Source organism: Watersipora subatra, chromosome 7 (genome assembly GCF_963576615.1).
Source record: "Watersipora subatra chromosome 7, tzWatSuba1.1, whole genome shotgun sequence".
NCBI classification, from domain to species: domain Eukaryota; kingdom Metazoa; phylum Bryozoa; class Gymnolaemata; order Cheilostomatida; family Watersiporidae; genus Watersipora; species Watersipora subatra.
This window is the reverse complement of record NC_088714.1, coordinates 44579918-44604412: the sequence shown is the minus strand read 5'-3', so window position 1 is coordinate 44604412 and position 24495 is coordinate 44579918. Positions and strand designations below refer to the sequence as shown.

General features: G+C 35.1%; 1 protein-coding gene across 1 annotated transcript in view; it reads left to right on the top strand.

Annotated features, from left to right (window-relative positions):
- LOC137399457 (centriolin-like) overlaps positions 1-24495 on the top strand; it is a 63469-nt gene that overhangs the window by 4442 nt on the left and 34532 nt on the right. Inside the window, exons 4-15 of the mRNA XM_068085582.1 lie at positions 470-600; positions 1238-1424; positions 6186-6320; positions 7339-7529; positions 9170-9328; positions 11715-11918; positions 13439-13576; positions 17110-17269; positions 19464-19645; positions 21315-21389; positions 22674-22799; positions 23871-24158. Of these exons, the coding sequence (XP_067941683.1) occupies positions 470-600; positions 1238-1424; positions 6186-6320; positions 7339-7529; positions 9170-9328; positions 11715-11918; positions 13439-13576; positions 17110-17269; positions 19464-19645; positions 21315-21389; positions 22674-22799; positions 23871-24158 (1976 nt within the window). The remainder of the gene's footprint in view (positions 1-469; positions 601-1237; positions 1425-6185; positions 6321-7338; positions 7530-9169; positions 9329-11714; positions 11919-13438; positions 13577-17109; positions 17270-19463; positions 19646-21314; positions 21390-22673; positions 22800-23870; positions 24159-24495) is intronic.

Sequence of the window (24495 nt, the reverse complement as noted above, 5' to 3'; positions counted from 1 at the left end):
TTGTATAGACACTGTTGTGTAGACTCTATTGTAAAGACACTGTTGTGTAAACTGTATTGTATAGACACTGTTGTGTAGACTGTATTGTATAGACACTGTTGTGTAGACTGTATTGTATAGACACTGTTGTGTAAACTGTATTGTATAGACACTGTTGTGTAGAATGTATTGTATAGACACTGTTGTGTAGACTCTATTGTAAAGACACTGTTGTGTAAACTGTATTGTATAGACACTGTTGTGTAGACTGTATTGTATAGACACTGTTGTGTAGACTGTATTATATAGACACTTGTATAGACTGTATTGTATAGACACTGTTGTGTAGACTGTATTGTATAGACACTGTTGTATAGACTGTATTGTATAGACACTGTTGTATAGACTGTATTGTATAGACATTGTTGTGTTGACTGTATTGTATAGACACCATTGTGTAGACTGTATTGTCCCGTTTGTTTCCTCACAGGTCTGGAGAAACTTGTAAACTTGGTCTCACTCAATCTTGAAGGAAATCAGATAGATGCTATACCTAGTTGGTTCTCCAAACGACTAAAAGCTCTGCGCAACCTTAGACTAGCTTCAAACAATATTATGTCTGTGAGTCCATTCATTTGCTTGTATTTTGGCAGTTGTCTCCTTAGTCAGGACGTTGCATTTAATGTTTTGAAGACCAGACTAGTTCCATCGAAAGACTTTAGGTATTCTATAATTATCAACTATCCGTACAGATAATCGAAATCGTTGTTGCTATAAAAAGCATAGAAAACATTTTGCTGACCAATTGTGTGCCGTAGCGTTAACTATTATGGTCAACGTCAATATGGCGTTAGCTATTATGGTCAACGTCAATGTGGCGTTAGCTGTAGGTAGACAACTGTCAGTGTCAATATCCTTGTGAATAGTAAAAGAATGTTTCTTTATGTAGCTTCTAAATTATGCTACATTTCATTTAGCTTGTTGGATTGTTTGAAGCATGACCAAGGGTGTATTGTTCACCCACCCTCTTTTATCGTGTTTGCTTTTCTATGCAAGGAAGTTTTCTTCTCTATACGATAAGGGGTTTTTTTTCTATCCGGCAAGAGAGTTTTTTCCTCTATACGACAAGAGAGTTTTCTTCTCCATACGACAAGGGAGTTTTCGTCTCTACACGACAAGAGAGTTTTCTTCTCCGTATAAAAAGGGAGTTTTTGTCTCTACACTACATGGGAGTTTTGTACTTGATGTACTGTTACAGTTGCAAGAGATACGGAAGCTTAGAGGTCTCCCCAACCTGACATTTCTCACCATAGCTCATAATCCCTGCTGCGAGCTGCCCCACTATAGACTCTACATTATATTCCACCTGCGCACACTCGATGTGCTTGATGGCAAACGAATAACTGCCGAGGAGCGTGCTGAAGCAGCGCGGCGGTTTGACCAAGGTTAGTGCATAATAGTTCTGTTGGTTTGACCAAGGTTAGTGTATAGATCTGTTGGTTTGACCAAGGTTACTGTATAGTTCTGTTGGTTTGACCAAGGTTAGTGTATACTAGTTCTGTTGGTTTGACCAAGGTTAGTGTATAGTTCTGTTGGTTTTACCAAGGTTAGTGTATAGTTCTGCTGGTTTGACCAAGGTTAGTGTATAGTTCTGTTGGTTTGAGCAAAGTTAGTGCAGAGTTCTGTTTCAAACTCAGTGCAGCCCACATTCCTCAAACGTGGACCATCTTGTTAAGTTGAGTGAATAATATACATCAACGTATAAATAGTCAAACTGTTTAACTGTTACAACAGATCAAGCCCTTAGAATAGGCATGATGAAATGAACAAGGATTCCACCAGTTTATTTTCATTTCTGGTAAAGTATGTTATATTAGCAGTGTTGAACTCTCTTTACTAACACCTGTTTTCATGGTGGATTTGCTTTTCTAGCATTTTCTATTGTATGTACATGTAGGTGACTGATCAAGTGGCAGCTCTGGCTTTTTAGTCAATGCAATAGTAATTACAATATTATATCACTATTATGATGAATATTATATCACTATTATGATCGATATTATATCACTATTATGATCGATATTATATCACTATTATGATCGATATTATATCACTATTATGATCGATATCATATCACTATTATGATCGATATTATATCACTATTAGGATCGATATTATATCACTATTAGGATCGATATTATATCACTATTATGATCGATATCATATCACTATTATGATCGATATTATATCACTATTATGATCGATATTATATCACTATTATGATCGATATTATATCACTATTATGATCGATATTATATCACTATTATGATCGATATTATATCACTATTATGATCGATATTGTATCACTATTATGATCGATATTATATCACTATTATGATCGATATTATATCACTATTAGGATCGATATTATATCACTATTATGATCGATATCATATCACTATTATGATCGATATTATATCACTATTATGATCGATATTATATCACTATTATGATCGATATTGTATCACTATTATGATCGATATTATATCACTATTATGATCGATATTATATCACTATTATGATCGATATTATATCACTATTATGATCGATATTATATCACTATTATGATCGATATTATATCACTATTATGATCGATATTATATCACTATTATGATCGATATTATATCACTATTATGATCGATATTATATCACTATTATGATCGATATTATATCACTATTATGATCGATATTATATCACTATTATGATCGATATTATATCACTATTATGATCGATATTATATCACTATTATGATCGATATTATATCACTATTATGATCGATATTATATCACTATTATGATCGATATTATATCACTATTATGATCGATATTATATCACTATTATGATCGATATTATATCACTATTATGATCGATATTATATCACTATTATGATCGATATTATATCACTATTATGATCGATATTATATCACTATTATGATCGATATTATATCACTATTATGATCGATATTATATCACTATTATGATCGATATTATATCACTATTATGATCGATATTATATCACTATTATGATCGATATTATATCACTATTATGATCGATATTATATCACTATTATGATCGATATTATATCACTATTATGATCGATATTATATCACTATTATGATCGATATTATATCACTATTATGATCGATATTATATCACTATTATGATCGATATTATATCACTATTATGATCGATATTATATCACTATTATGATCGATATTATATCACTATTATGATCGATATTATATCACTATTATGATCGATATTATATCACTATTATGATCGATATTATATCACTATTATGATCGATATTATATCACTATTATGATCGATATTATATCACTATTATGATCGATATTATATCACTATTATGATCGATATTATATCACTATTATGATCGATATTATATCACTATTATGATCGATATTATATCACTATTATGATCGATATTATATCACTATTATGATCGATATTATATCACTATTATGATCGATATTATATCACTATTATGATCGATATTATATCACTATTATGATCGATATTATATCACTATTATGATCGATATTATATCACTATTATGATCGATATTATATCACTATTATGATCGATATTATATCACTATTATGATCGATATCATATCACTATATGATCGATATTATATCACTATTATGATCGATATTATATCACTATTATGATCGATATTATATCACTATTATGATCGATATTATTATCACTATTGCAGTAAGTAAAATGTCAGAAAAGTTCACTAATGGCTGAACTTTTTGTCTTTATTACACTTCTACTGAATGCCCGGCGTTACCCAGGTAATAAAAAAAATCTTTGCCAGAAAATTTATTTGTATTTAACATATAACAACAGCTACCATTCTAATTTTCAAATTTCATATCGTGGGAAAAGTGTTTTGTGCAGTTCAAATAAATTGAGAGAAAAAATAAAACAACTGTAAAGGTTTTAAAACTTATGAAACAACTGTAACTTTGAAATTTCGTATCATGAAAAAGTGTTTTGTTGGAATAAATTGAAAGAAAAAATAAAACTGTCGAGGTGTTCAAATTTAAACGAGAAATAATTAGCAAGTAATGGCTAAATAAACTCTGTTCTGCTATGATTACAATGAAAAATTATAATACAATTATATGATTTCAATTCATTTCAGTGTTGGCATGGTAAGACAAAAATATTGTATAGAGAGGTATAGAAACCCATAGTAATTATAAAATGCAAACACTCCCTGGTAAAAATCATCAAAATTTGATATACGTACTGTACATATTCAGAATTAGTAACAAAATAGTATGTTAACCTTAGTAACTACAGTTACCTACAGTAACTTTAGTGTATTCAGTGGTTATGATCTGCAATAAAATCTAACATTACAACATTATAACATTACATAGGAAGTTTTTACCATCAAAACAGGCGTACAACGTTGACGTTGAGTGGTGAATTTATCTTAAATGAATTTAGCTTACTAAACACGTACTTGAAGCTAAGTTTTACTATGTATTTCACTTTGGTATCTGCTAAAATTTTATCACTTATCTGTAGTTGGTTTCGTTTTCACTATCCTCAAGCTGATAACGCTGAACTGAGATAGCGAGCAACTTATATTTCTTTCAGGCGTTGATGGAGGGTTTCGGCCAATAGCATATTGATGTTTTTGTTATTTCGTCGTAATCAGTACACCAACCGCCGAATTTTCATTTCGAGGAAAATATTTGTTGACATCGGATAGCGGAAAACAAATCTGCCCTAGCATGGCTAAGATGAAAAAGCATCGTGCTTCATAAAGTAAAGCGAAAAAAATAATATAACAAGGGCATTGCAACCTGCAGGCGCACTGTATTAATTAATAATTTAACATGTGCAATCGCGAAAAGGGTATACAGTGTATAGTAAAAGCCATTGGAATGGTAAGAACTACATGTATATAGCTTTGTGGTTAGAAGCTTGTTTCATCATGTGTGGCTGCAATCTTCCTAAGTTCAAATCCAGTTTAGAACGTATTTGTTATTGCTAGAATTTCATCACTATAGCGAGACAGATGAATGACAAACTTTGATATTAATATATATATATATAGACTAAAATATTATTTCAAAACCGTACATGCGAAGTTTGATATTTTTAGCTGCCCTAAAAATATCAAACGGCTCTGATTTTTCAACTTTTATATACATACAGTACTAGCGAAATGCCCGGCATTGCACGAGTATTAAAAAACCGCTTATAAACAGTTGCAGGTAATGTAGTTGCCTGCCATTAGCCTGGCACATTGCCAATGGCTAACTTGAGTAAGCTTACTAATAAAAGCCGTGAGAGCAAGCATAAAATAATGTTGCACCATAACAGAGAGCGGTAACGTATTTTCACCTGCATAGCGATATATATCGCCCAATAAAGCCATCAATCTCGCGTAGCTTAATTGGTAAAGTATTTGCCTGGCGAATAGGAGATTCCGAGAGCAAATCTTTTTTGATACAGACTTTTCCTTCCAATATTTTAATGGCGATAGCTGGACAAACAGAAGTACACACACAAACTTGGAAATTTATATATATGCATGTATATAGATGTGCATGTGTATAACATTGCGTGCTCAAGCGCAGAATATTTGAACTATGTTTTGCATTGTATATTGCATAGGAAAGCTGGTACTGGAGCACTGCTTGTATAGTGATCTTATCATAGATGGTTGTGTCTGATTGTATATGGTATATGTTGAATCATTGCTCAGGAACAAGTCTTAGCTGGTCTGTCTCTTTGATAGCGTATTAATATTGTGGATTATAAACTATCATAATGGCTAGTAATTCACAGAGTTATTGAAATTTAATTGTAATCGTTTTGGAGATGGCAATTGAGAGGTCATGTACAGCGAATAATAATAGCTTTTATTAGAAACAAATCTACTCCTTGCGCTTATTAGTTTTCTTGTATTACGCTGTTTTATGAAGCTACTAATGAGGAGTGCAGCATATGACTTGCTTCCCTAACACTAGTAGTCATCTCCACCATAATCTCAACAGGAACGTTGTCACTTTTATTGCATATTCAACAAGAATGCTCTGGCTAGTGTACAGTAGTTTGAAGCAGTGCTGTGTACCATTCTAACTACCGTTTTAGAGGAAATAGAAGCACTACATTTGGAAGTAAACGAGATGCAGCAGAAGTTTGAGCACCTCCAGGATAATCATAACAGGTCCTTGCAAGAGCTTGAGCGATCCCAACGCAGTGACAGTCAGCTGGTTAAGGCGTCGCGTAGGAATCATTCGTTTCCTCACTCCTCAATACTCGTTTTGCTTAATTCATGATTTGATATTTGATTTCGGTAGTTTTATTATGTTCCATAGCCAGGATATGAATCTATCGGATCAATGCTTGCTCTATGCTTTTTATCTTCTCATATTTTGACTGATAGACCAGCTATCTGAGGATCTATAGTGCTGCTAGCAATTATTATGAGACCACCCAATAATTCAGGCCTCTGCTCATCTTGGCACCTTCGCCGGAGCGAAGGTGGAGCGAATGTTAATCCATTTAATTACCACATATTGAACATCATTGGATGTAGAAATTTCTCCTTATTTTAGCAAAATATAGCAAAAGTTTTTCTGTCACACTTTATAGCAGAGGTGATGAAATTAGTCTTATCATGTTGTACATGTATATGTATTAATGGTAATCCAGCTACTTTACACACATCAATGTCCCTTCCTGGGCCACCCATTATTTCAAGAGTTGTTAAAATTATGCTCCAATAGTATCACAATATTGATTAGTCAAGAATTCAATTGACAAGTAATTAGGCTATCTTTTTTAATTTTGTGAAGGCAGTTGTCATACTCATTTTTATGGAAAAAATTAATTGCCAATTGTTGCTTATTGAAACCTCACTCCATATTAATGCTTGTAAAATTCTGCATGTTATTGTATATATGGTTTGTGGTGGTTTCTAGCAAAATTGAGGCAGTAAATCATCACTACCAGCAAATGTCTCTTTAACTGTGGGTGGTCTCATAATTTCTGACAGGGCTATAGAGTCTCTGCCATGGATATAAGACTATTCAGTAGGAGTTGTGTTTCCTCACTATGTTTTTGAGTGACAATGTTTACTGTGGATACTAATATTCACCCTGTTTGTACCGTTAGTGCTGCTCGGATTCACTTCACTATAGCTGCTTATGACACTGATACTCCAATGGCATACGGCTGCTCTTGAGTGTAAAAACAAGCGCTTGCTATGGTAGAGTTTCTATGTGGGTTCTCATACTCGTAGGAGAGAGCGAGCGGAGGATACAAAATCTTGAACTCGAGCTGAGTGCCAAAAAGGATATTATCGACAGAAAGCAAGCGGAGCTTAGCAGAGCCAATCAGAAACACTATGAACTCGAGCAGGAGTTGGCCTTTTATAAGATTGATACTAAGTTTACCAGCCTTCACAAGAAACCTGACACTCCGTCGGGGGCTGTAAGTCCTAATCCACCCCTATATGTCAATAGTATTGCTTTAGCATTGCATTGTGGGTAGCTCACCGTTATAATTTGGTTCACTTATTTTTTAGGTAAATCCACAGTTATTCTGTGCTTCTTGGATGTGACGTCAAAAGTACCTTTTTCATTACACATTTACAAACTAAGAATTACTCAAATTTTTATAGATGCACTATTGACTACGACTTCTGCTTTACTTAAGTACTGCTGATGCACTACTTCTGCACTATTTTATGGCTACATATGCACTACTTGCCCTTACTACTGTACTACTTTACTGCTATATTGCACTATCTATGCACTACTTAACTGCAACAGATACACTGATTTATGGCTATCACTACATTGCTCCACCTTTATCTGTCTGCGGTACACTAGACGCTTCTATACCATAAAGCTTCTATAACATAAATTCCACTGAACGTAAAGAATTCACGTAAAGTTTTAGTTTTATACTACATGAAAACTTCCATTTAACGTAATGCGTCAAGTCGGTGCAAGTTCTCAAGTTCAATTTGAATAACGACAATCTTAGTTTGCGTTGCAAATGTCATTTTCTCTCTTACCACTATTGGGCGAGAAAACTATATATAGGGGTATCTCTATCATATATACATGTATATATATATATATATATATATATATATATATATATATATATATATATATATATATACACTAGTACCCTGGTGCACTAGTGTGCCGTCAGATTGTCGATGAAGCACAGAGAATAAGTAGCTGCACAATTATTGAGAAATACCCAAAGGTGGTCAATTGTTGGTGTTTGAGTGTTGGTCTAGCAAGCTGAATGTTGGAGTTGGGTTATGAGTTTGAATCTCATTGAAAGCAATCTTTTATCTTTGCTTTTACTGTAGTAACTACACATTTTTATTTTATTTAAGACATAAACAATATTTATTGTTTTCTATGTAGCATTGACTTTGCAATCTTGAAAAAAATAATCAAAAGCCGATTTAAAATGACATTGGAGTTGTGCGCTCCTCTCAACTTAATGGCAAATTACTGTAATCATGGACCCTACACCAAGTGAACTGAAAGTGATAAGAAACGAGGGAAAAGTTGTCAATACAAACCAATAATACTACAGTTATTGTACAGCCATTAAATTATAAGGTTAAGTTTTGATTTTTTTTATTTGAAGGGCCAAATGTTGAGCTTGGGAAGATTGTTGAACGGATTAGGCAATTTGCATTTATTTTACACTTCGTATAACGTAAAGTCTTTATAACCTAAATGTTCGTGGAGCGGATTATTCACGTTGTAGGAGCATCTACTGTAATTGCTTTGTTGGGTAATCTGGAATTTATTACAGTAATGCATGTTTAAAAAAATATGCATAACAATCAACCTGGAGCACTTTCATACCTTTGAGTGACAGGGAAGATCTGGATCACACCTACATGTAGTATAAAGAGTTTCATTTATTTACTGTTTGGTTGGCTGGAAATATTGGTTGCATCGAGGTCTTCCTCATCTTACCTTTATATTTTATGCGAGGACTGTTGTAATGATATCACAGCAGTAATGATACTCCCCTCATGTGAACACTCAAACCCCAGTAGCGTGCCAAACAAATAACATTCTTATCTTTGGAAGGATGATGGGGAGGATTTGATGGAAAGTCCGTATATCGGTAAATCGCAGCACGCGAAGGATAGACCTGAATGGCCACCTCATATGAGACATCCGGCCAATGCGAGAGTCCACAGACGGAGGCCTAGTGATACTTCTCCCGACTCGCTTCTTGATGCTGAGGTTAGCTTGTGGTTTTTCTATTGCGGAAAGCTAAAGCGTGTATTGTAGGGTATTACGTTGTCTTGATAAAAGGAAACCAGCCAGTTATTATGACTTGTAACAAGAGACCATAAACAGATACACAGAGGCCAACAGTATCTCTCTGTGTAGCAGAACTCTGACAGTTTTACTGGAAGAGTGAAGCGTGATATATGTTTGATTGAACGCACAAACTGAAGATTAATATTCACTGTATTTTTATGCTTTCAATGGGTTTGGAGTTGCCCACTGCAGACGAATTCACACCCTGTTGAATCAACGATTTGCACTATAGATCTTTCCCAGACTTGCGATGTATTCCTCAAAACATGTTAAAATAGATTCACTTTCAGGTCAAGGTCACTTCTCAGTTCATTCCTAGTAAACAAGTTGCACTAAAAAGTATATACTTCGTCATTCTTGTACGAGCAGCCCATCCTTGGAATGTAAATGTTAATGAAAAGATCAAAATTCAAACAAAAACAGTAGTGGGTAGCAGTAGAATGTTTTCATAGCAGAAACCTGCATAGTTGTAGGCTGAAATTTTTTTATTGTCACTGGAGAGAGCTTAGCCGAGTATTATCGATTAGAATCTACTAGTAGTGGTCATACTCTCACAGCAAAGGTCTTCGCACAAATTTAACTGCAGCGTGGAAAGATCTATTGCTTTGAATGGGTTCAGATTTTACAGTTTTTATGAATCGGAATGGAAGCAACTCTGAATCTGTTTAAAGCACGAAAACGCAGTGATTATTTAAACTATGCAAGTAGAAACCCTTCTGCAGGTAATAAACTCTAAAGACATTTGGCAAGCTTTTGACCCCCATTTCTGTTCAGTGTCACTTATAACAGCGATTTTCAAAAAGCCTGTTGATTTTGGTAGAGCAATAAACAGGACATGCAGTGGTCAAGGTTGGGTTGATATAATTCACTCAGTGTCAATCCCAAATTGGGCTGTTATCTCCAGTATAGTTGCTGGAGACTGCATTCCTCCAAGCTAAGAAAAATTGGTTTCATTTCTTTTAAATAGGGAGTTTGTTATACTGAAATAGAACTTGTTCTCGAGTTTATGTAGGTCATTGGAATAAGTCATCCTACGCTGACAGTCTATAGCATATATTGCCTAAGAGGATGCATTGGTATTTGTTTATCATGTCTTCATATAAAATTGCCATATCTTTGTATATGATCATCATATCTTGGTATATGATCATCATAGTTCGGTATATGATCATCATATCTCGGTATATGATCATCATATCTCGGTATATGATCATCATATCTTGGTATATGATCATCATAGCTCGGTATATGATCATCATATCTCGGTATATGATCATCATAGCTCGGTATATGATCATCATAGCTCGGTATATGATCATCATATCTCGGTATATGATCATCATAACTTGGTATATGATCATCATAACTTGGTATATGATCATCATAACTTGGTATATGATCATCATAGTTCGGTATATGATCATCATATCTCGGTATATGATCATCATATCTCGGTATATGATCATCATATCTCGGTATATGATCATCATAACTTGGTATATGATCATCATAACTTGGTATATGATCATCATAACTTGGTATATGATCATCATAGCTTGGTATATAATCATTATAACTTGGTATATGATCATCATATCGTGGTATATGATCATCGTAGCTTGGTATATGATCATCATAGCTTGGTATATGATCATCATATCTTGGTGTATGGTGATCATATCTTGGTGTATGGTGATCATATTTTGGTGTATGGTGATCATATTTTGGTGTATGGTGATCATATATTTGTGTATAATTACCTCTCCAACTGTATATTTACTAAATCTACAGCTAAACACTAAAAGGTTTTAAAATAATCTGTAATGCATTTTATACAGTCTTGATGCTAATGTCTTGTGGACATGTAAATATTTTAGCTATTTGGAGTATCAATACTGGTCACATATTTGGATAGTCTGTTCATCTGAACAGTAAACAGATATAAATTGTTACGAACATGCAGTATTAGCAATTGTATATGCGGTAAACAATTCAAGATTAACCCACCATTTAGCGGAGAGTGACACGCTTACATCATTAGACATTGGGTAGCCTTCATTGTCTGAGGAGATAACCCTTGTATATTTACACATGTCCACCTCGGAAGCTCTGAACTTGAAAATAGATCAGTGTCGAATAGTAAAAAGCATTATAAATTTAGACATTATACTGTGACTTGTAATGTATTATTATTATTATTTACTTCTTAACCTGCTAATATGAACTCTCAGGTTCATTTACCTTTAAGCTGTTGTCTGTAGTGTCAGGCAAATATATCATATAATGCTTCTCTTCCAACCTCTAGCTTGACCATCGGCTTAAAGAGGTTGAGGAGGCTGACAGAAAGCTGGCCTTGCTGAATGACCAACTTCGTCACACAGAGGAAAGGGTAGCGACTGCTGCCGAGCACCTGGTGCAGTTGTCAGAAATTGCCAACCGGTCTGCTGAGCCGTTGCCCGAGGATGAGAGGGCAGATTTAGAAGGAAAACTGGAGATAGTGCAGCAGACGGTGAGATTGTTTTATCTTTTATCATTTCTACATCAGCTACTATAGTCTCTCTAGCACATGCTTTTAAGAAAGCTATTTCACTCAGGTCCATTCTTATAGCAAAATATTTCTGTTAACCGATGATACAAAATATCCTTTTGAATGTATGTAGTCGCTAACATGAACTGAAGGTTTGTTGCAAAATTTATTACTATTTCATTTTGCAGATTAAAATTAAAAAAACATGTACTTTGTAAACTAAAAAGTTTTTATCTATTTAGCTCATGAGATTTTTGTTGGTTTTTTTGCAATTGTGAGGAGATTAGCTAATCTTGATTTCCATATGGGTGGGCTGATGTTGGCAGTGCGTATGAAACATAAGAACTACTTTTTATGTCATTGTAATTAGCTTTTCTTCAAGGTGCTAATGAGTCAGCTTTCCAGAATATTCTTGAAAATACAGAGTTTTGTCAAAGTCTAAGCATACTTCATGACAAACAACAGTGTTTTAATTCATAATATTTCATATGGATATGATGAGTGCACTAATGCAAGTTAAGTGTGAAAATATTTCACAAAAATACAGGAGTGCTTCGACTCTTGCATTGTGATGAACCCAAATGGCATAAATTAAAGGTGATTAACCAAGAATCAAATAACAAACTACCATCCCTTGATGAAGGTGTTCAGCAGTAATTGATGGAGGTGTTCAGCATCACTCAATGAAGGTGTTCAGCATCACTTGATGGATAGGTCTAGCATCACTTGATGCCGTTGATGGAGATGTTCAGCATCCTTTGATGAAGGTGTTCAGCATCACTTGATGAAGGTGTTCAGCATTAATTGATGAAGGTGTTCAGCATCACTTGATGGAGGTGTTCAGCATCACTTGATGAAGGTTTTCAGCATTAATTGATCAAGGTTTTCACCATCATTTATGTTTATCTCATTTCTTGTTTCCTACTGCATGACAGCATCACTCAATTTTGGGTCTAAGTTCAGTCTTTCAATATTTAACGGTTAACAGGCTGTTATGAACTGTAACTCACTCTCTGTTATGTTGACAATGGTTTAAAGAGGATGTGGCTTACCTTCTCTCAAAGCGCAGGCTGTAAAAGCTTATTGGCCATGAGTACATGCTTGCAGGTCATGGCAGTTCCAACATTTCTTTTTATTACCATGACCTTTGTGCTATCTTATCTGTTAGGTTGTGTTGGATTATAGCGTATTTGTTGTTCAAGTGGCTTATCTAAATCATATACGGTATATGATTTAGATAAGTCATCTGAACAAAAAATACGCTATATGTATAACGTATGTAATCTGTATATATAACATATATAATGTATATATATCAATAATATATATAACATATATAAATTATTTCTTGATATATTTACTTGGTGGCCAGTAGTGACCAAAGCATAAAGTATGTGAACACTCTGTATCTGTGATTGCCAATGCTTTAGTCTAATGAAAGCGTCATTCGTTACCTGTACCACTCCCCGCTTCACTAACCTTCTGACTATGTGGTTTGCCAGATTGACGAGCTTGAAAGCAACAGGGAGCAGCTCCTTGACAATCTCGACAAGAATGCTGCCGATGTGTCAGAGGCTGAGCAGCAGCTTGACGACCTTGACCGAAGTCTCGATTCTTCTGACCTTGAGGACTCAGAAAAAGTTAGTTGGAAAGTTTGCTTTGTACACCTTTCTCCTTCTTTCCTGCTAGTAGTGTAAGATCTTATGAGATGATATAAATGTTGTGTCTTGTGTACTAGCTATGCGATAACTTTGTATTGTACTTGTCATTAGAAAGTAGGAGTTGTGTGTCCTTACATCGTTTGGTACTTATGCGTATGCAGGAAGACGTAGAGGCTCTCCGCATCAAACTGGTATGTAGAAATGTCATGTCTGCCTTTATTTATACCCATAATCAAGCTTCACTTTATATAATCTGCTCTCTGCTCATCTCGTCTCTCAGCTAAACTATAGCTTTTCGTCATACGCCTGGTAACTGATGACAACAACACAACAACTGAATGTATGTTTTGTACTTTCATTCGAGTTAGGAAGGCAGTTCATTTGCAGCTTTTGGCAATGATTGGTGGAAAATTAATCTTTACAGCTACTTTTTCTTTGTTTCAGCTGTTCAAGGCTTAAATTTTCATTTGCAGCAACACACGCCAGGCTATAACACTGGTTTTACTTAGCCGTTCAAAATATCTCTATCATACGAATTGAAGAGATTGCAGTGCAGGAGAACTAGTCACATGACTAAGTAGAACCCGTTAGGCTGTACAAATCAACTACATTCATCATATCTCGTGCATTTAGTAGGTTTCGTCAATGCAATCTTTTTTAGTCATGTTTTATTTACATAAAGCATGTTTGACAGTAATCGGCACACAAGTATCTGTGTAACTTAATTTTAATTTGTAGTAATTTCTTCCTTTGATAATTTTAAACCAGCATGCTTGCTCATGAACTTGCTCATGAACGTAGCTCAGGGCAATGACAAATGTCAAGTGGTAATGTAATTGGTGGTTTAATTGCATAGCTCGTTGGTTAGCTAGAAATTGCTAGAAATTGCGGCTATTGGCAATGTTTTATTAATATGGTGCTATTTATGTAAGCTGGTTCTATGGAACCTAGTCTAAGAGAAACTAATGTTAGCAGGAATGAGTTCAGTGCCTGTTGGCTACGGAAGATTCCTCATTGGTTGATTGCCTTGTCAAGGACATTTGCTGTTTGAAATATTTTTATCCTCTCCATTTCTAGCCATGTTTCTATTTGTACAGTGCTTTGCAGAATTATGAGACCGCTCTTAATGCTTTCTAAAAACATAAAATTTATATTTTTATCACTGTTACAGCTTAAAATTTCCATTTAGTTTATGTAATATGCATATCAACAGACTCAGAATTCTGTGCTGAAGAGAATGGTATAAGGTGCAACTATGCACATTGTATACCAACCATATTGGTTGACGCAAATATTTTTGGCTAATCAACTTCTCACACTTTGTATTTTTCAAATGACATGTTGTTACCCATATCAACATTAACTTAAATGGTCGGTAAATTAATATTTTATTGTAATATCATAAACAATTGAATAAAATATGATAAAAAATTAATTACTATTTTAAATTTAATTAATCACACTCAGCTTTGATTAGATTTGTCTTACTTTAACACTTCAACTAATCATGGCTTATTTCCAAAATCATTATTTCGATGGAACCTTTAAGATGAAATTGAGAATTTGTACTATTATGTTTCTACCACTAATCTGTTAATTAGATTTAGTTAAATGTTTTAACAAAAAGTTATTAGATACCATTGTATAGAGCATAAAATTCTGCATTCATTGATATCTACATTGTTTTGACAATAGGGCAAGTTGGAGATTGGAAGCTCCTATAAAACTCTGCGAACAACTCAAAATCGGAGGTGTCTCATAATTTTGCTCAGCACTGTAGTATTATATCACTTATTATTTAATAATATGGTTTATTTTATAAGTATTTAAAGCTCATCAATTATATCAGTATTTTTATCATATATTTCAGTACTTTAGAGTCTTGGCTTTCGAATGAGCCTATATTCAATACACAAAAAATAATAGAACTATGAAAAACAGGGTGTCAAAAATATGTCCTGCAATAAAAAAAACACTTGGTTGTGGTTCCCTCAATGTGATGTCATAATTAGCATTTAGCCTTAGGTCGTCGATCCCTTTCGCCGCCATTGAGGCTGCGCTTTTCTGTGACAATCGGTGCTCTTAAACCCAGAGAGCGCTAATAATAAACTAGGATTCTAGATAATCAACAATGCCCGGGGATCGTGCTAACGCCTGACCAATACAAACACATGTTCTGGGTTAATAGAGTTCGAGTGATCGTTAGAGTTTGCTTTTTTCATCCTTTCGTTCATTTTAAACGTTTATAGTAATTATTATCACATTGTTTTATATGATGACATTGTTTGTCCAATACAGAAATGCAGTAGTAGTAGTATTATTATCTGAAGATTTCGTATCGCGTTCCAAGTTGCTTTCTAAATATGATTATGCTTCAATCAAGATACTGTTGTTGATAAAGGTAAAGAAATCACATCGAATAAATTCTGACCTGCAGTGGGGTGGCCCTAGCACTATATGTAAATTGCACTTTTGCAAGATCACGCAATGCCTGAAATTAATTAGCCTCAGTCGTGCCCCGCAACGTCACAATAAAAAGAAAGAGCTAGTGCATAATATCATTGAGAAAATATAGTATGGAGCTTGGAATCTGAGCTACTTATAGAAATAATATGTACATGAAGAGCTAATGACACTAATTCCTTTGTCATCATTGGTTCTCTGGAGTTGTCCTACCTTCGCATGCCGCGAGTGTCATCATCGTAGTTGATAAATAAGCGGTAAGACCACACAACACGTAATATGAAAATTATGACGTCATAATTTGCGAGCCTATACCATTGAAGATTTCTGTGGTAGAGCTCTTGGGAAATCCTATAAACACCAACCAATGTCTGTCTCACCATGTCAAACAATGGCTCATTTGAAAGCCAAGATATTGAAGAACCTGAATAAGCTGAAACAGTACTGATATAATTGATGAGCTCTAAGACTTAATCTCATTTCGGTCAAGCATGCTTAAATGTTTTAAAAAGAAAACATGCAAGATTTCTAGTTTCACTTCATGTTTGAAAATAGTCCCAATCATTAGTTTGTACTAAATACACTCATATGAGTGGTTGCATATGTAGCACTAGTATGTGTGAAGGGCAGTTTCCACATACCATCATGCATAAAGCCAACCGATAAAGGAAATTTAGTTTCGATATAAATCACAAAATGCCGAAGTTGACGTTTCATAAATTCTCAATTATCTCAAACCAAAGAAATGGCCATTTAGTGTACTCCTTGTTCACTTGTCCAAGTCTGGCATTTAGTGTACTCCTTGTACAAGTCTGGCATCCGTATTTTAACACTAGATTCTCCAATTTGAAATGTAAACACAAAGTACCTTGAGAATGCCAATTAATTCACAGGGAGTTTCAAGTCTCTGGAATAGAGTGACGCAATACTTTCTACAGCTTTGCTTGCTTCATCTTTTTGTTTATTAAGGCATATTTACTAGTAGTATACCTTCATTTAATTCATCTGTTAGCTCGAGTGCATCGGCTAATTTTGTAAGTCTGTAACAGGAAGCTTTACTCGTGGAGAAAGATGACAAAGAAGCTTTCTTGGCAAAGGCTAAGGACATGCGCGATGATCTTGAGCAAGCGCTCGAGGATCTTGAGCTAGTGCTTGAGCAGAAGAAATCTGAGGCTAGAGAGATCAATGAGCAGCTCTTTAGGCCTGGAGGTAAGCTTCTTGTTCTGTCAAGGCTCCTGAGAGTCAGTTCGCACTATAGTTACAGAACGTTTTGAGTAGTCTTTATAATGTATGAATTAATGAAATTCAAGGTCCTTTTCAGTGACCTGAAAATGTGTAGTAATACACCTTCAAGTTTGGTTGCTTCAAGCCTGTTGTTGTAGTCAAACCTTAGATTATTACAATTATACAGTCACTATAGCTATGCTGTAGACATTTTATTTAAGAAATGACTCATCACAGTCTACTATAGTACAGTAGACGCTTTCACAACATAAATACTCCGTTCCTGGAACATTCCGGAAACATTTGTGTTATAAAGATTTTACGTTATGCGATCAGTAAAATACATGTAAATAGCCTAATCCGTTCCAAGATATTTCTAAACTCACATCTTTAGCCCCGCAAGTAGGAAAAGATTGGACTTATTTTTTTACATTATTTTCAAACATTAAAAAATGAATCATGATTTAGCCTACATAATCATAAACATAATTTTACAGCTGTTTGGGTTACATTTATAAAATTGGGACAAATAAGAATGAAATTAGTAGAATGAATTAGTTGCGCTAACCGGCGTTGCTCGGGTATTAAAAATCAGCTTATAAACGATGAGGGGTAATGAGAGTTACCTGCCACTTGCTATTAGCCTGCCACATTGCCAATGGATAATTTGATTAAGCTTACTAATAAGAGCTACCACTTCCCAGGACGTTACACCATCACTTTGCGTTGTGACCAAGAGCAGTAGCCTATTTGCTCCCATATAGCAACATATATTGCCTAGCGAATATATCAAGCTTGTGTGGTTTAGTTAGGAAGGTGTCGGATTGGTGAGATCCAAGATTTTTGGAGGTACCGAGATCAAATCTTCTGCTTTGTGGATTCTTTATTCCAATATTTTATTAGCTATAGATTTTATTAGCTACAAATGGCTTGTGTCAAATTGAATGCTTCTAATGTAAAGTTTAAAAATTTATCAGAAAGTATAGACTTTTCTATCACTTGAGATTGGTTTGTTGTTTTAGGTGATGTGACTGCCAGGACGTTTTCCGATTAAAATTTGCAAAACTTGCTCGTTGTTGAAATGCTCAGAAGAAAAGACATCTTTTTCTTTAGAGCGTTTTAAGCAAGATCGATTTTACCCATTTTTCTTTAAGTTTATCCGAAGGTTACCTCGCTTTTCTTTGCCTTTAAATGACCATCGCTAAGTGGATGTTTGGTAAAATTTGATTTTTTGCAAACCTTTAGAAGAGTCATTAACGAAAATATTTTGCCGATGATGGGAATAACGCCACCTATGAACTACAAAAAGTTGATGTTTATTTCTATGGCTTGGAATAAAGTGATATTCTAAAGCGATAACAACCATCTCGGTAGCCGTTGGGCAAAAAACTGTTCAAGTTAACGGAGTTGATGTCGAGTGATTTAAAGCTATTTATCATTGCGTGGGAACGGACCAAACAAGTTCGTTTGAGTTAACCATGTGTTCGAGCTAAGCGAGGGCGAGTTATCCGAGTTTGACTGTTTATAGATTTATGGTTATTGACTAAATTCACAATGAGTAACAATGTTGGAAATGAGAATTTTAGTTTACCAATGATGAGGTTCAGTCTTTCACATACAACTGTACTTATGGTGTTTACGCTAACATACCTTCAAGATAACAAAGTAGTTTGAGGGTTGTTTTAGGCAGCTTTGCATAAGTTGTTGTTTTGTTAAATATGTATATCCCAATTTATTATCAGTAAATGTTCATAGGCGTTTCATTGCCCAATAAACTTGGACATTTTCTAGCTTTTGGAACCCGTTAATGGTTTTTCAGCCATTACTAGCAAAAATTGAAATTTGATTTGAAACTCGAGGTAAGTTACAGACAAACTTATGAAAGTTTACAGGAGTTTTTTGTGCGTTCAATCTTGGCAGGTTCATCATATTGCAGTCAAGGCTCACCTGAGTAAGGAGTTGGGCCCAATGTGTCAAATTGTATAATATTGTTAGTCTTACATTTGCATCCTCCAAATGTTTAACCATCTTATTAACTGGTTGATATATTTCTTAATACAATAAGGACACGAGACAGTCATTGACCTCTTATAACGCGACAGGAAGTTTAATCCATGCCTATTGCATTCCTTTAAGAGAATGAGTGAGTAACATGGTATAATGTTGTATTGTGTGGCAGCTGACACCTCGCAGCCTGAGATTGGTAATGTTGCTGAAGAAGTGAAGAACATTCTTACCTCTTTGAGACAAGGACAGAACTCTGCCGGAGACACGCAGGCACTGAGGGCACGTCTTAGTGAGCTGGAAAAGTTTGCCAGTGACAAGGATAAAGTTTGTGAACAATTGGAAAGATCTTTGCAGGTGGGCGATAGCCAGAGCTTGATTGGTGTGTTTGATTACAGTGTAGGAGTCTGGGTTTGATCGTGTCGGAGTAGACAGGCTTGCAAGTAAAATTATTGGTGGCTAGCGGTAGTTTTATAGCCAGTAGAGTGCTGCTGGCTATTTGTTCGGTTTGTTGATGGGATTTCATGCCGAGGTGTGGTCTGATCCTATTTTAAAGCCAATTCATTTGTCCATCACCCTCGGGGAGTTTTTATTTATTTATCTAGATAAAAAGAATTTTATTCATTTGAATTATATATATTTTATATTTCTCTGAATCACTATTCGTCATTAGTCATTACCAAAGTTGCTTATATCGTCACACAGCAGAGCTTGTGTTTGATCTTAACTCTTTCGCTTTCAAATTAATTTTTAGTGGGACATAAATATTCCAAATAATATTATAATAATATCCATAATATTTGACAAGGGTGCATATAAATTGTCACAACTTTTGAACCGCAAGATCTATAAAGAATATTTTGATACCAAATTAATGAGCATAAAACTTTACACCTGCTGATGCCATAAAAAGGCTACAAATGTGTTACAGAGTGAGCTCGGGCACTTTTCAGCCCTTTTCGCTACTATTGTGAGCGTGTTTTGAGTTATCAATATTATTATAGCTTACAGCAGTATTATTACTTTTAAAAATACAATAATCACTCACTGCAGTAGTACTATTGTTCACTAAATAATTGTCAGAAATAATCTTCTATTAGTGAAACCCTTATTGTTGTAAGGTGTCTGACATGGCTGATCATTGCGCAGAAAAAATCGCAATTAAAAATAAGATTTTTACAAAGCATAAGCAACCTCAGGGTAGGCTGTAAACATATGTCTATTGGTTCAACGCCTGCAGATGATTGTAACTTAAGATTTTAGATTAGATGTTTCTTTCACTCGAGTACAGACACGATAGGCTGTAAACATATGTCTATTGGTTCAACGTCTGCAGATGATTGTAACTTAAGATTTTAGATTAGATGTTTCTTTCACTCGAGTACAGACACAATAGGCTGTAAACATATGTCTATTGGTTCAACGCCTGCAGATGATTGTAACTTAAGATTTTAGATTAGATGTTTCTTTCACTCGGGTACAGACACGATAGGCTGTAAACATATGTCTATTGGTTCAACGCCTGCAGATGATTGTAACTTAAGATTTTAGATTAGATGTTTCTTTCACTCGAGTACAGACATGATAGGCTGTAAACATGTCTATTGGTTCAACGCCTGCAGATGATTGTAACTTAAGATTTTAGATTAGATGTTTCTTTCACTCGAGTACAGACACGATAGGTTGATTAATTAACTTCTCACTTATCAGCAAGGTTTCGTATAAGCTACTGAAGCCATACCGCACAGCACTTGGACACACGCAAATGCTGTGTCGAGCTGCGCTGCTCAATGTTACGTGGTACGCAAAGAGTTAAGATTTTTACATCCAAGTCATATTACGTAGATTCCCAAGTACGTTCATTGTTATTCCATAAGTATTTTGCTTACTAAAATCGTACAACCAAAAATATTTTCTCACTCAGCCACGTAGTTTTCCTTCTGTCACACTTGCTGTTGAATCACTGCAATCTGACAGTAAGTTATCAAACCAAAGATTCTTCCACAGTCCTCACTCCTTTTTGTAGGCTGAGAAGGAAGCGAATGCCCGGATTACAGAAGAGCTGGAGCATTCGATGCATCGGCCTGACAGTCCCACAAAGGTCGGTTAGAGGTCACCAATGGTGTTATTCGGTGAAAGGATTGATTGTTGATATCTGATAGGAGTATTTGATATTTATGCCTCTTACTTAGTGATGATTGGTGGGCTGATCCTCAAAGAATTAATTGGACCATGAAATCTGAACTAGAATAATAAAGATCACTTTGTTGTTTTAAAAACGCTCTCAAATAATATTACGCCAATTCAGAATGATTGGTATTTTTAAAATAAGGTTATTCAAAATGAATACGAAATCTATACCGTTTATATTGCAAATGTCATAGTGTAAGTTGATTTACATAAATGGCAAGGACAAATAGATTACCCTCGTCCTTGAACCCCCGTGTTTTTCCCTGATTTTTCTCAGTGTTTTCATTGATTGCTAGGAGGCTAGTGCTAGCATTCTGTAGTACTTCACATATTACCTCCAGTCCGCTTCAGCCTTAACTCTGCATACAGATTATGTGATGACAATGAAGAGAATAATTGCCATTAGATTAGCCATTTATCCTTAACTTATTGTTTGATCTGCCAGTTTATTTGACATGTAGTGGATTTACCAAGTTTACTGTATATACCCATTGGTTAAATCTCTCACTGTACCAGTGTCTTCTGCTTGGATCAGCGGATATACTACGAACAGGAGTGTCCAATGTAAATCTCATTTCAATTATACTGCACAGAATGAAATTTAATTGATGTTTACACTTTGAACATCAATTATATTACATTCTGTGTAATATAATTGATGTTTAAAGTGTAACAACTCATCTCTACGTGTAACTTGAAAAACTCATCTTTCCCATTCTAACTTTCAAACTAAATATCATGAAAGAAGTGTTTTGTGTGGAACATAAAAACAACTGTAAAGGTTTTAAAACTTTGTCAAACAACTTTTAAACTATTAGCCTGGCACATTGCTAATGGAAAATTCCAGTAAGCTAGTTAATTAGCGCTAGGCTTCTAAAGACGGTACGTCGAGACATTGCGTCAGCATTTTTGTCCAGCTGCAGTTATTTTAATAATAGCTATAGCCAGAATGCAGACAGACATACGACATACACACGGACATACTTTGAGAAATATATAGATAGATAGATTAACTGGCTCTATGTTTGTATGTTACATGAAACTGTATGAGAAACGTCCTGATAGTCTCCGTTACGCGTTTAGCTGTACTGTAATTCCACTCATCATTTCTTCCATATCTTCTCATGGGAGTTGTTACACCATCTTATCACCGGTTGTGTTGTACTTGTGATTTGGAGTTATCTCATTTGTTCAGGCGCAGCTGGAGGAAGATGTACGGAGGCTAGAGGAGCTCAAGGATAGACTCGAAGGAGAATTAGAGGAGCAACAGCGGGGCCACTCTCAAGATCCTGACTTAAAGCGACAGCTCAGCAAGCTCAAGGTCACTTCTTGCATATGTCTGGCTAGTTGAAAGTCTTAAGCTCGTATTTCTTAGGTTACTCGGTAGGGTAGCAGTGGTAGAAGATCTATTGTATCTCATAGAAGCCAAAACAAATTAAAGCTCTTGTTTTGGCCACGTGAACTGGTTTAGCATAGGCATTATTTGCTGTTTTATAATGCAGCTGGCCGCTTTAAAATATTTTACTGATTAGCTAAACATGGTGAGCTAAATTATTCTACCATAATTAAATATTTAAATTTTTCAGTTAACACGAACAAGTTTCTGATATAAGCCTTTATTTATCTTAGTGATAGCTTTGCTAAATTTTTTCATAGTCTGGTGAAAACTTTCGCGTTTAGATAGACACTTGACTTTATAACTTTGGGACATTTATTTTTTGAACAAATTATAACAGAAAATATCATGATATTATAAGTGTGTTGAACTGGATATTGTATCCTGCATTAAAAAAGGCATTCTAATGTTACATCATTCGAAGGTAGATAATTATAACAATTACTATTATCTTTTGATTTGCTAGCTATTGCATTGTTATACTTTATCGAGGTGGTTACACTTCAAATATTCTTTTTTTTCTCAGAAAATTCACTCTGGTGCACATAGCCACCGCTGTAGCTAGTCTTATCAGTAAACAGTTTTTATGTTACACGTTATCTTCCAAATTATTGAAATAAATCAATAAAAATGGGACAATAGCACAAACATTTATTCATATTGTCATCTAAATAGATTGTGGCTTGTTACAACCTTTAAACACTATTGCCTGCTTCTAGGCGTATGTTAGAGATAATCGGGGAAATTGCGTTTTCCATCGATTATTATTTTATAGACTATAATAGGATTGGAGCAAATCTAAATTGGCTCCATACAGTTCGTACATGGACTACAGTCAGTATTATTTCTACCTGTCGTGCAAAAGCTGTCAAGTTCAAATGATTGATGATAACCTCTTTATTGTTTAGAAACAAGGCTAAAATGACCGGTGTTGTCATGGTAACTGACCTCTGTAGCTCGTCGTCATGCTGTATATGAAGTATACAAACATTGCAGAGGGAAAATGAGCGGTTGAGGCATGATGGAGAGATGAATCGCTCCCTCAGAGACGCTGAAACAATGGCCAAGTTGGATGCTATGATTGAGAAGGCGCAATCGGGTCAGCCGGTCGGTGGAAACATGGCCGACCCCCTTGAGAGGCGACTCGCTGCACTCCAGAAAATGGGAGAACAAGACAGGAAACAGGTGGAGAAAGAGGCCAAGAAGCTAAAAGAAGATAACTCCAAACTGCAGCAGAAAATCATTAACTTGAGCTCGGCGCTGGCGGAGGAAACCAGATCAAAGGTAAATGCAGTTTGATGAGTAGAAAGGGTTGAACCTGGAGGTGCCGCAATCTCTGATGTCATAATGGTGGTACAGGCACCAGGAAGTCTAGGGTTTGGCTGCAGGTTTTCACTAAACACAAAGAGTGCAAACAAAACGATCTTGTTACTGTGTTCTGTTGGGTGATCAGGTGCTTTGCAATCATCTTGTAAGGTGTTTACTTTGTTACTTAATTTCATCACTCTAAATTATATCTATATTTTGTGCGTTTTTGTTTGTTGAAAGGCAGTTAACATGCTTAACTAGTATCTCTTCTGACTGTGTTTAACTCTCCATGAGTTGGTGTACTGCTGACTGC